Source organism: Diorhabda carinulata, chromosome 2 (genome assembly GCF_026250575.1).
Source record: "Diorhabda carinulata isolate Delta chromosome 2, icDioCari1.1, whole genome shotgun sequence".
In the NCBI taxonomy this organism is placed as follows: domain Eukaryota; kingdom Metazoa; phylum Arthropoda; class Insecta; order Coleoptera; family Chrysomelidae; genus Diorhabda; species Diorhabda carinulata.
The window spans coordinates 1,934,800-1,948,934 of record NC_079461.1 but is presented as its reverse complement, the minus strand read 5'-3'; the positions used below and the strand labels follow the sequence as shown (position 1 = coordinate 1,948,934).

Here is a 14,135-nt window from a genome sequence, read left to right as displayed (position 1 = left end):
CTTACTACCTAATTATCTAAATAGAGATAACAATATTCAGTTGTAATAATATCCGTTATCAATTCCATTTCATTTAGTTCAACTAGATATACGATAAACAAAATGTCGAAATAAGAAAATTTCGCAACGTCTGAAATCGATTCATTATAAAAAAAAAAAAAACTCGTTAGCGCAATATAATTACTTAAGAAGTTCGTGCGTCCGCTACTGGTAATAGAACATTTGTAGCATGGTGGTACCAATGCACAAAGACTTGAATCTACGGAGCGTAACGTAATTTTATAGTATTATGTCAAATCGCGGTGGTTATCGTTCTGAAACACAGTCCACGTTCACAATTTTTTCCATTTATTTATCAATATGTTTCGTGATAGTTGCAGTGTTGATGTGAATTATTAGGAGACTTTTATTGGTGGCAGCGTATTGAACTAGATGACAAAAAAATACAAAAATAACGTTATTACGTGAGTATATTTAATATATAAAAAGATTAAGCAAAATATTTATAATATACCACATAATAATGAAAATATTTTATATACAAAGAGAGGCTGGAATTTTGAATGAAGTTAATTTATCAAATTAATTTTTTTTTTCTAATTTTCAGATCAGTTGATTAGTATTGCCACCAAAATAATAAGTATACAGGGTGTACCAATTTAGTTATATGACGTTATATTTGATCTTGTTATTTTTTCGCGACTTTTCGACCTCTATAGTCGATTGTAATAACAATATACTATAATAGAGGTGTAAAGCTGTACATAACTGTCAAATAAAAGCGAGCACGACGCCCTCTAGACGTTCATAAATGTCAAAAATAGTTGAAATAATTGAAAAACTGTGATAACTCACGTAATGATTGTACTTGTACGCGCTATTGACGTCGAAGTTAACAAACTTTCTACTTTTTACGCACCGAACGTCAAAAACATAACCTCACTTTTCTAGTTTAGGTTATAGTTGCAGATACCCTGAAAAATGACTTTTCTGAGTGAAAAGATGATAGAAAATCGGTCTCATCACTGAAGCTTTGTTCTCCGTCACGACAACGCGATCCGTCATTAGTCATATTGGTTCGAAAGTATTCGAACACTAACTGACTATCGCGTTCCCAGATTTAGTACTATGTGACTTGTATCTCTTCCCTTAAACAATTTTCCTGACCTTGAGAAGGTCACGACAAAGCAGACGAAAGTTTCACGTTTAGATAAGCTTATTTTTAACCATATAAAAGATTTTTCCAATTTTTGTTAAAATAAATAATTTATCGTATTTTTTAATCGCACCTCGTATATATAATGTTATGAATCCGGACGTATATATTCGATTTTCACTTTCTAAATAATGGTGTCAGGTTTATTTAAAAGTAGGTTAATATTTTATTTGAAAAAAAAAATTAGATTCTGATCACTGAACTTTTTATGATCGGAATGTATAATGACTTCATATTCATAAGTTTCAAGTATTTTCAATTAATTATAATGAAAAGATTTCAAAATTTATTTGCGCATGCTTTTATTCACTATCATTTGAATTTGGTTAGAAAAATTATGTAGAATTCCAGTAATAGTTCAAGGTCAAATGTATAAAAACAGTTTTGTGAATTTCTTTCAATAACTAAACCGGTCCTGTATACTTCGTGATTTGTTGGCAAACAAATTCATTCTAATAATACGTTGAATAAAGTTTATTTTCTTTTTCTTAAAATTACAAAAAAAAAACAGTAAACAAACACGTTTTGAATCTACTACAAACTCACTTGTTGATATGAACGATTACGTACCTTTATTTTTTCACCATAATAGAAGACACAATGTAAGTTTTAAATAATTAATTCTTATTTAATTTAAAAAATGTATATATAGTTGTTTTATAGTCTTTTAGAATAGAAGTTATATACGTATTAACTATTTCCCTAAGTTGTTTTTAAGTTTATGTACAACGGCAACGTTGCACAGAATGACAAGTAGATATACTTATTATAAAATTTTGAGGTTAATTCCTTTCAAAAACCGTTCTGGATAGTAGTTATTGTTTTTAGAGAATCATAATGAGTGCAACAATGTTTACGAAAATACCCGAAAATTCGAAAACTAAAATCCCTATCCCTGCTAGTCCGACTCCGTTGCGTAGACACAACAGTCTTCGTTTAAAAGGTGAGAAATCGTTCAACTTTACGTCAAGCTCTAGACGTCGTGATGATGGTAACGTTATAGTCCAGGAAAAGTAAGTAACAATATTCGATGTTACTACAAATTCATATAAAAAAATATTAAAAAATTTTAATCAACTCAATTATTTTATAGTAATAGAATATATTTTTATTGATATTATTTTTACGATAAATATCGTTTTATATAAGTCGTGTGACTGACACAAAGATGGCGCTGCCATTGTCAAATCCATATGACGTTTATGAAGTACCGAGTTTCAAAAGTAAAATTTCATGACATTTCGATTAGTGAAAAAGTTATTTGATGAATTTAAACGTGGTCGATGATAGTGAACGTTCTGGTAGTCTAATTGAAATGGTTTCTCCTAATAAACATCGAAAAAGTATACAAATTGGTTATATCTAATTGTAAATTGAAATTCCCTGAGATAGCTGAGGCCATGAGAAAGCTTTTTACAAAATGGATGCCGCGTTTACTCACGTCGATCAAAAACAACAACGTTTTGATGATTCAGAGCAGTGTTTGGCTATGTTTACACGTAATAAATCATATTTTTTGCGTCGATATGTGACAATGGATCCATCATTTCAATCTGGAATCGAAAAGATCATCATTTGAGTCGATTGCAGGCGTTGAACCACGACCGAAGCGTCCAAAGACACAACAGTCAGCTGGGAAGGTTGTGGATTGATGAATAGAATCGATTTTTGACAAAAAAAAATGTGTTTTTATTAGTTAGTCTCACGACTTTTGAGTGATGTGTTAAAAGTTTGCCGATGACTAATATTTTTATTATTTAACTGTACTATTAGCCCCGATCAGAAAGTCGTAGCGAACAGAGATCGTCACTGCAATCGATTTTCTTCGGCCGAAACGACGCACCAGTCATCGTCGAACCCTCATTTGAAACGGGGGCGATCGTTCATGGATAGGAGCGATAGGGGGGTGCAAAATGGAACTAAGAGACCGGAAAATATGAAAATCGGACATAGAAGTCCCGTGGACGTTTTTAAAAATGGTACTACACCCGAATCTCCGAGTAGAGTGAGAAGTCTGGTGAGTATCGAAACAATTCGATCTTTTTGGTATATTTATATTAATTTTTTTATTGCGTAGTTAACTAGATGATGTTTTTTTTATAGTCCTTGTCTTTATCTAATGCTAGACAAGGCAACAATACTTCCAAATCGCCTTCATTAGTTACATCTTCTCCGAATCGTCAAATTTCAGCAGATTCGAGGATTTATTCCACTGGTGCCATCGATAATTGGGACAACGAAAGTATTACCAGTATAGGTGAGTAAGATACGCAATTAGGAACCCTCGTGTTTTAACTCTACAATCGTTTCCATCTTCCTGCTCTGATGATTTTTAGATCTGTGGTATTCTCTCATATAGTTTTATGGTATTCCTGTTGATAGTTCGCATTTGATTTTACGTATTGTTATTAGGGAGCAGCGTGGGGTCTTGTGATCATTCGAGTGTGGCTTGGAATGGTACGACTTTTTCAGGACGAAGCATGAAGTAAGGATCTGAAGAATTTGGCAATAAAAAAAACTGTGAAATTGGTTCTTCCAGGTTGAAAAGGTTTTTTTTTTATTTTCTTCTGTAGGTATGTGTTTCATTGTAACCAACATTCGGGAGCTGTAGGCGATGACTACCTGACGCCGACTCAAAGAGCTCAAAAACAAGTGAAAAAACTCAAATATCTTCTGCAACAAGCCCAGAAAGATTTGGAGGAGAAAGATAGTGATATTTTGAAATTAACCAAAGAAGTAGTTGAATTAAGATTATATAAAGCCGCGTTGAGTTCACCAGAAGACAAATCAAATTCGAGGTGAGTACAAAAAAATTAACTTACATAAATCAATGTTCTCGTAATTTTTCTTTATTTCTTAATGAAAATATCTAAATTGGCAACAATGTAAAAAAAAATGTTTCACTGTAACATAAATTTATAAATCTTGATTTCTAGTGAAATTTATTTACACTGGCAACCGCGCAATAAATATTTTTGTCGATTACATACACAAACCTAATAACACAATATTTTTATCGAATTAATTTCCTATAAATATTAATAGTTATTAATTTTTATGAGGAACAGACTTTTTATTTTTTATGGTAAACACAAATATTCAAGAAACTAGTACTAATAGTTAAATAGAGATGTAAGGCAACAAAATATTCCAAAAATACGTAGTAACAAAAAAATGGACCGCCAATGGCGTCTGACATAAAACATAACCACACTTACATGAGAAAAGTTGAAATTAATGATCCACTTTACCACAAACTACACCACCACGAATCATAATTTTTTGATAATTAAAATTTTTTTCGAGCTAAATCACAGATACATATCAAAATAACCAAATAGTTGAAAAAATTATTATAGATGTACTGTTTCTGGAAGGCAACGCCGCAAGAAATAAATTCCTTCGTTATCGCGTATTCAGCCACCACCTAGCGTAAAATTCTAAACAGTGTTGTCATGTTTCTTTTTATCTTAATATAAAAATCTCGTTCGAATAATTCATAAAATGAATTTTTTATTTTATAATGAATGGTTTAATTTCAATATCAACTCAACAAAATCAAATTAAATCACTTGTTTTTATTAGTTTATTGTAAATGATACTAAATTGTTTCTATTTTATTTTTTCTCTATATACTTATACTGTTTGTGAATTTGGCTACACTGTGGCTAAGGTTGTTACATCATAGAAAGTGGAAGGGTCAATGATGGCTCACTCTAGAAATGTTAACAATTTGGTCTCTTGTGTTATTAGTCTGTGATTACATGCAATTTCATAATTGTCTTTACGATATTTCTTTTGAATAATTTGATAAACTTTTTTAGTGTTACAATGTATTTATTTTATTTCTCTGGATGTGGCAATGTTGTAGATAATTGTAGCATTCAAATTTATAGAAGTAGTTTTCTCTCACTCACATCCAGTCCTGAGACCGGTGTTGCCAAACGACACATAATTTGATCATTATTATATAATAAACTCCAATATTTATAATTTGGTCAAATACATTTACAGATTTGATTTGTTTTTGAGTCATATGGTCTTATTATAGCAATAATGTTTGAACAATTTATCATTAGTTATCGATTTAATATATAAGATTGTGAACGTGTATTCACATTTTTTTAATTATTAAAAAAATATTTTATCCTTCGCAGCAATGGTTTTTTGATCATAAAAACAAAAGAAAGAATTTTTTATTATGATTTAAAGCAAAATTTGATAATTTTGGCAATACTGCACAATATTTTCATTAAGGAATTGAAGTATGCATCTAAGGCAACTGGCAAGCCGCCTGAAACGCAAATTAAACAAACAAGGGCATTTCGATGACGTAACAAGTATAAAATGAACGAAAACAAAATATAAAAACAATAATTTTAATACAAATTATACGAGGGGTGTTTGAAAACTAAAATTGCGTTTCACTTTCTCAACTATTCTACTGATTATATGAAATATAATGAACTTAGCAACTAAACGATAAAGTAAAAAGTAGATTATTCTAGTAGAAAGATTATTTTTATACAAATTATACGGAGGGTGTTTGAAAACTAAAATAGTGCCGTTGCCTTTTACTTTCCCAACCATTTTCATGATTATATGAAAAATAATGAACCAAACAACTAAATTATGACGTAACAAGCATAGAAATGGACAAAATCAAACTATAAACACGAAAATTTCTATTTATATTATATGGAGGGATGTTTGAAAACTAAAATATTTTCTCTACTACTTTCTATAAAACCTTAAATTAAAGACTTTTAACTGGGAAAAGAATAACGAGATTGTAGTAAAACGAACATAACCTGTATTTTCTGCGTGTTGTTGGTTTATTTATTTCAAGTGTAGGTACACTGAGAAAAAGGTCGTTTCGTTATTATAAACCAATCATTATTGTTGAGTGTATAGTAAACATTCCAATATTTTTATTGATTTCCAATGAATATAAACTGGTAAATAATGAAATTACGAGGAAAATCTAAAATCTTGTTAATATAATTCGCAGTGATGCCATTACTGTTAGAGAGAATAACAGTAATGAGACAACTCCGGAAGAAACTATCGATGGGGTTAGGAATCATGTACCAAATGAACTTAACGGTTCTTTTACGGATTCGGGCAATTTCGAAGACTGTACAAGTTCGTCCGTATATTCTAAAGAATCAGAAGAATGTAAATCGGTAAGTTTCCATTTACAAAAAGAAGATTCATAAACTTGACGTTAACCTTTAACCTAAAAATTTAGTTATAATTTTTGACGTGTTAATGCTTTCTGTTTTCGTGATATTTTTGTTTGTAATCCGGTATTTATGAACTATATTATGAATAATAACGAAGAGTTTTTATTTATTGGGAGCATTAAGCAAAATAACGTAGATGCCGACGTCAAACGGCAACCATGAATGGTATGCATTTCAATGTTTTTAATTTTGTAACAGCAAACGGAAAAAGGAAAGTCGAGTTTATGAATCGGCTTAGACACTATAGAATTCATATTTTTGACTGAGGAAAATATTTCTTATATAATCGTATTCAAAACTCTAGCCTAGTAGTTTGAGGAAATTAGAAAAAGCGACTTCGACAGAAGAAGATCAGGAACATAAAAGAATCATAGAGGAATACGAAAGGAGGTTTCAAGAATTGGTTAGAACACACGAAGAAGAATCTTTACAATTGAAGCAAAAACACAACGAAAAAGTTGAGGAACTCCTACAGAGGATAAGCGAAATTAACGACAGGTTAGTTGGAAATGTTTATTTTTAAGAAAAGTTTTTATTTTGTTTAATGTTTATAAATAGGGAAGTTGAAGTGGTATTTGGGATTTAAAGTATGAATATATCAGAGATAAGATTTTTTGTTGGAAATGCAAGGTAGATACTCAGGGCACAATTAGTATTTTGTCTTTAATTCACGGTAATGGTTAGAATATGTCAAACAAATGATATCCTTAAAAGAAACTCTTTAAATATAATGAAATAATCAGCTGATTGGTGATTTTACTGATCCAATATAATAATTTTGATTAATGTTTTGGCATAAATATTAACAAATTAAAAATGTTTTGTCAACTGGTTAAAGGGAATTTTTGGAAATACAGTAGAGCATCAATTATCCCAATACCCGTCATCAGGACGTCCGCATGCTAGGTTTTGATGAATTTTCGCATGGGATGTTCTAACTTTCATTTCGCCATGGTAACGTACGTTGCAGTTCAGGATTTAGGTTGGTTGGTTTTGGTAATTTTGAACTCAAGAACATTTACAACGTGGACGAAACAGGTCTCAACTGGGAAAAGCTGCCAACCAAGTCCCTTGTTTCCTACAGCGTCTGGGAACAAAGACAGCAAGGCCCGCATTACATCCATGGTTTGGGCTAACTCTACTGGTGATCACGGGCTCCTGTTGCTTATTCTGGGGAAAGCAAAGCAGCCTAGATGTTTTAAGTGCATAATCAAGCTTCCCGTTGTATACAAAGTGCTCTTACTCATAGATAATGCACTAACTCACCAATCAGACATTATTTTGAGCTCACATGATGGCAGTCACTCCTACAACCCATAGACCAGGGTGTGTTAGAAACATTTAAATGTTTCTACAGAAAGTAATAGCTTCAAATCCTGCTTCTAGATCTGGAGAATGGTGAAGAATCAATTACAAGAAATTAAATCCAAAAGACGCCGTCTACATGGCGGAGGATGCTTGGACATCCGTAAATGACACCACACTTGAAACATCATGGAATAAACTGTGTCTTAGGCCACGAGTTTTGCAAAAAAAATTGTGATACAGATCCAGATGACCCTGAAGAACCACAAGCAAGTGATTAAATAAGAGAAATCATCGAAGAAGCAAGTAGAAAACGAAATTCCAACCCACCATGAGGTGTCTTCTTGTTTGGAAAAAGCTATGAAGTGGCTAGAGCGTCAAACTGAGTGTGACACCATTCAGCTTTTGTTTCTAAAAAAGAAGACTAAGGAATTTAGCTGCAAAAAACGTGTTTGTAGTAGTTTTAAGCAACAGAAAATGTCTGATTTCTTTCATCAGTATCCTTAAACATATAGTGCTGTATTTTGCATAATTTGTGGTGTTTTGTAAATTCTATTTGCTGTTTTTTTATGGATCTAGATATATAAATAATTTTATGTAGCGCAGTGAATTCAGTTTATAATAATAAATAGTCAATAAGCAAGAGACAGGGTCTATTATTGCACCTTTATAAATAAATAAGAAAAACATGATATCCGGATAATCGATGCTGTACTGTAGATAATAAGAAATCAATCAGGTTTCGGTATAACATCACTTAATCATACAGGTACTGGCAACTTGTTCCTGAACTAGAAGAGGCCAAAGAAAGGATAAAAGAGCTAGAACATCAATTAGAAGAAGCTAGTAAGAAGCTCGAAGAACAGATCGCCGAAACTGCAAAGACTGCTAAATCAGAAGAACTTCTAAATAGAAGTGAAGAGCTAGTAAAGCATCATAACAAAGTAATGCACTGTAAAATCAATTCTAATGTTAAAAAAATCATTTTTTTTTAAATCTTTAATAGATAGTCGAATTGGCTCAACATCCTAGTCGTGTGTCAGTTCCTGAATTATTAAAAGAACTACAAGTGACAAGAAACGAGCTGGAAAATATACGGGTAAGTATAAAAGACTATTTCTTATCGGTTGTATCTGAAAATCTGCTTATTTTGTATAAAATGTGTCAGTTTGCAATTTCGTCACTCAAAATGATTGTTTGCTTTGAATTTACCCCCCAAAATTACCCATTTTATCTTTCCCATTTGCTACAATCCATTATTTAACGAGTTGTATTTTTTTTAATATTTAGCAAACGAAACATGAAAAAAATGTTTTTCTAACAACTAATGTACATTGCATTAACAAACTAATATTCTATAAGTGCTTAAATTGATACGTTTTTTCAGGACGTTGAATATGCATCAACTTCTAATAATTCACAACCACTCTTGAGTGCGAAAGAGGCACTTTCTTTGTGGGTACTTGGTGCAAGAAAGGTAATCACCTGAGACGTACAATTTTGCACCTGAATTGATACCGTAGCTGACAATGTCCTCGATTATTAATGAAAAAAAAAATGGTGAAGGGATACTAAAAATTGGGACATTTTTAGCTGGGTATCTATTTAGCACTACTGTGATTAATTTAAAGCTGCATGAATATTACTTACAAGGTTTCCGTTATGAAAAAGTTGTTGATATTCAGATATGTTCATTATTATTCCTTTCATATATTCTTACACACCCCGTATATCAAAATTATAATACCCTAAATGTTTTTCGTGTATTGTATAAATGAGAAAATATTTTCTAGTAAAAAAACTTGTTACTATTGCAATAGACCTAAAATTAAGAAAATATATACCAGGGGTATATGAAAAATACTTTATTGATATAGAATTAGCGTAACCATCGTCGTTCTGCATCTGGCTACTCGATGAAAACACGTCGGGTACTTTCATTTTGCAAAATTCTAGAGAAAGAATTTTTTTTTTGGAATATGTCTCCTGAAAATGTAAATCCAAGTGGGCATCACAGGGGGACGCCATCTTGAAAAACACGTTTTATCGAATATCTCGTAAACCGCGCATCGTACGACAAAAATAACGGATATGAAGACGATAACCTTTTACCTACAGTCTCTGAAGACGATAACTTGGTTATCGAAACGCCCGTCAGGCAGTGTAATTGTGAGTGTTGGTGTAGTGGTAGTGTAAACAGTGTGTAAACATTTTTACACAATAAATTATCTAAATTTAAACCAAAATCCTAATTTTATTGGACTAAAACCCCATTTTGTCGTAGATTTGCAGGCTTTATTCTGTTATTTACTTTTATGAGATGCATGATCAGATAATATTGCATGAAATGTATAATTTGTATTTTCTGGATTATTAGAAGTTGAAACAAAATATTTTTATTGATATGCATTAATCGCCCAGTACAATTTTTACTAAAATATTCAAATTTACATAATTTAATTTCTACGCGCGACGGCACCTTAGCCACTGCCAAACATGTCAGAATACCAATAGATAACCGGAGCGTGACGTCACGGCCGTCATATTGCTATAGTTCACTTTCCCAACAAAGTTCGTGTGGTAGTGTGTGTTCTTATTTAAAAAGTGTGTAATTAGTTCATTGTTGTATAAGATGGTGATGTGGAAATTTATCAATACGAAAAAATCACAAATCAATAAACATATATACGATCGTCAACTTTGTTCCCTGACCTGCCCTAACAATGGCGGTATGTGACGTCAACACTCCTGTAGTTCTTTGACTTGTAATTTACTACGTTCGCTTATGTAAATCTGAGTAATCTGATTGCTCCGTATCTCTTTGTTTTGACTTTTGACGTTTCGCTTGACAGTTGTTTGCATTTATGTATTATGTGTTGTTTTTGTGTATATAAAATAAAAAGTCTTATTACCAAAATATAATAACCGTCTGAGTATAATAGTTACTACCTCCAGAGGTCACGAATTGATAGCCAGCTTCAAAACATCAAATAAGCATTTAAAAAGTCAATTTGTGTATACAAAATTCTTCACATATTGCTCTGATTGACCTTGAACTACTAATATGACACACTTCATAAAATACTTAAAGTTTATTCATAATTTGCATAATTTCAATTATTTGAATGTAGTTCATACTGCTTACCTCAGAACTAATGAATTTTCAAATTAATGATGGTTTATAATATTTTTCAAAATGGCATATTTTCAAGATATAATATCGCAAAAGATGAAATTTTGAGAACAAATGTAGACAAGAATGCTTTGGAAAGTAATCTGATAATCCTTCAATAATAATCCAAACATAACGTGTGTGTATTTTCAATAATGTAGAAATAAAATTATAAATTTCTTCAATTTCTTATTTCTTGATATATTTAATAAATTTTGACGTTTCGACACTTAAAGAAATGTCGAAACGTCTAAATTTATCTTTCTTTTAAAAACTATTAAAAAAAAACTAATTTTAAAACAGAAGAGACCTAAAATCAAGAACATTTAGATGCAATAATAAAATTATTATATTTTAAATCAAAATACTTCATAATACATACCTTACAGTTAATTTAGTATTGTTTATAGCTGGCAACCATCTATTAAAACATTTCAAGTCCTTATGAGGATTTGGGAATAAATGCATCACATTAATAGATTCTCACTGTTATACTCAACAATTATTGGAAGTTATTTTGAAAAATTAACCACAGCTAACACTACACATAATCAAAAGGACACAAAACACGAATATAACAACAATGAGTCATCAAGAGAAACTGCACAATGTCTACCAACATTAAACTTGTCTGAAATGCGCCAACTTTATATATATAGTTATGCTAGCAGATCCATCTAGGGATCTGAACTTGAATTAAAAAAATGATCTAACCTTAGGCCATCTGTGTGCAGCAACAATAAAATAGGTGGTTTGTGTACATGGACACAATTAGTTTTCTCTGTATTAGATTATGATCGTAATTAATTTTTACATCACTGTTAACCAAGTATATAACTTTATTTTTGCAATTTGCGTAAACTACGAAGACATCTTTTGAATTTCTTTTCAATAGAGGTGAACAATGGAGCTAGTTTTGTTGTTTTATAAACAATAAAAGGTTTTTTTTGAAATTTTAGTCTATATATTATAATATTGTACCCGTTTAAAGTACTTATCGGAAATAAAAAAACTAAATATCCACAAGGTACAATTCGAAAACAATAAAAACGTGGTAAAAGTTGTATTGAAACAAATGTACTGGTTTTTAAAATCCCATTCTAGTGGCCAATAAAATTCTTGTGTACCTTTAACCCTTAAAAAGGGTAACTTCAATTTTAGACTGATCCTTAAACACAATTTTTTATTTTAACCACACAAACACGTTTAGGGAATAGCGGAAATTACAAAAATAGAGAAAATCTCACCAAAATCACTAAAAACAAAACAGCATCAGACTACAGATTGTATTGTTCACCGCTATACAAGGGAAATTCAGCGCCATCTAGTGGCACGTGGTTTTCGCCTATAAATTAGTTTGTATACGTTTTTACAAATTACAGTCCACAACCCCTAATAACTATTAAATCTATACAATTTTTATTTTTAGGCAATGTACAGGCAACTAATCGAAGCTAAAAATAAAAACAAAATAGATCCAGAGATAACGCTGCAGTTCCTCAAATCAGCTGTCTATTACTTTTTAACAGATAAAGAAAACAGTCAAGGTCATTTGAAGGCCATCCAAAGTATATTAGGTTTTACTCCTAATGAAATTTCAACTATAGAACGAGCTAGATTAACTTGATTCTTTGAATATATATTTAGTGCCTAAAATCTAGTTGAAAATTTAAATGTTTATGAAATCGTTACGATTTTTTAATAATTGATAATTTGATATAAAAATTTAATTAATTTTCGGTGTTTGCCTGATATATGTAATCGTTAATCGAGTTGAGAATAAGGCTGTGCCGGTGATAATTGTTAGATTCAATCATTCAACGAATAAGTCGTTTACGGTGGAATAAAGTGAAACGTATCCTTGACTGAGCTAATTGTATTAAGCCTTTCGCACTATATTTAATGTTGAGTAGAAAATTTTATATTTCCGACACTTTTCTCAGTGTAGAATACTTATATATCCATTTTTTGAAATATATGGGATGCTACGTTAATGGTATAATTGTTTAATCGATCTGAAACGATATATTTTGTTAAAATTTTTTCAATAAATTTGCAACAACTATATATATGGTTTTTTTTCCAAAGAAACTAGGAATGCCTGAAGAGTCTTGGTTTTGACAACTAATCGTTTTAAACTTAGAGAGTCTTACTTCTTAGTTTAATCACAATCCCTAACCACAAAACGAACAAAGTAATTTCGGTATTTTTGTAGTATAAAATAAAACACTTTTTTATAACAAAGATTAAATCAAACATATATTTTCCCAATTCTGACACGTGCACCATAAACTTGACATTATTTCTTAAATAAAAAAGTAAAATATACCGAAAATGTTCATTTCTTTACTCCAAATAACCCACAACTAACAGCTTTAATAAAAATGATGCAATACTTGCTTCTGAAGTTACGTCAATGTGACCAGTTATCACGTGACAAACGGCAAAGTACAGCACTAATATAAGTTATTCAAAAAATAAAGCAACGCTCTCTATCAGTGAAAAGCGAAAGTACGTAGTTGCCAACCTTATATAATTGAGTAATGCAAGGAAGGAAAATGCATAAAGCAGTTGATCTGTCAGAAAATATGATCAAGTTGGCTCAATCGATAACAAAGTTTCATCTTAAAAGACATAAACAGGGTCTCTGTAAACTAAAAATACTTATTTAAATACCAAGTTATGACTAAAAGGAGTAGAACTTGTAGGTTTTGAAAAAAGTGTAAATTTTTTCTTGGTTGATTGGCAGTTAATGTGTTATAACTCATAGAAATTACAGAAAACTAGGAAAGAGATGGGAATAAAAGAATAATCAGGGACGTAGCGGGAGCCAATCACGCCCGTTTGCGTTGGTCACGTGATTTTGCCTAATGTTTTCAATAAAAAAACTGTTTTTTTTTTCATAATATCGTCCATAAATACCGGATTAAAAACAAAAACACAAAAATGTCACGAAAACAAAAACAAAACAAAAAAGAATAACAAAATTTTTAGGTTAACGTCAGCAACGTCAAGTTTATGAATAGGATGTAGAATTTGCTACGAACGTCAAACGGCAAATAGCCAAAAAAATCCTTTGGGAATAATGTCTTCATAATAAAAACATCTTTCATTACAAACTATTCTATATTTCTTCAACTTTTTATTTCTTAAACATTTTTATATAATTTTCGTGATGATTAGGGTCAATAGATGT

General features: G+C 31.1%; 1 protein-coding gene across 2 annotated transcripts; it reads left to right on the top strand.

Moving 5' to 3' along the window:
• The first annotated feature begins 12 nt into the window (after positions 1-12).
• LOC130903693 (protein quick-to-court) lies at positions 13-13,006 on the top strand. Of its 2 annotated transcripts, XM_057815923.1 has the most exons (12): positions 13-464; positions 2,045-2,229; positions 2,990-3,233; positions 3,320-3,473; positions 3,629-3,701; positions 3,790-4,014; positions 6,228-6,402; positions 6,767-6,960; positions 8,537-8,711; positions 8,774-8,866; positions 9,155-9,244; positions 12,369-13,006. In XM_057815923.1, exons 2-12 carry the CDS (start codon positions 2,054-2,056, stop codon positions 12,564-12,566), a joined length of 1,797 nt encoding a protein of 598 aa, XP_057671906.1. In that variant the 5' UTR covers positions 13-464; positions 2,045-2,053; the 3' UTR covers positions 12,567-13,006. The 2 variants fall into 2 exon arrangements, with proteins under 2 accessions (XP_057671906.1, XP_057671907.1); XM_057815924.1 differs by lacking the exon at positions 9,155-9,244 and having other exon boundaries at positions 20-464.
• Positions 13,007-14,135: the final 1,129 nt, after the last annotated feature.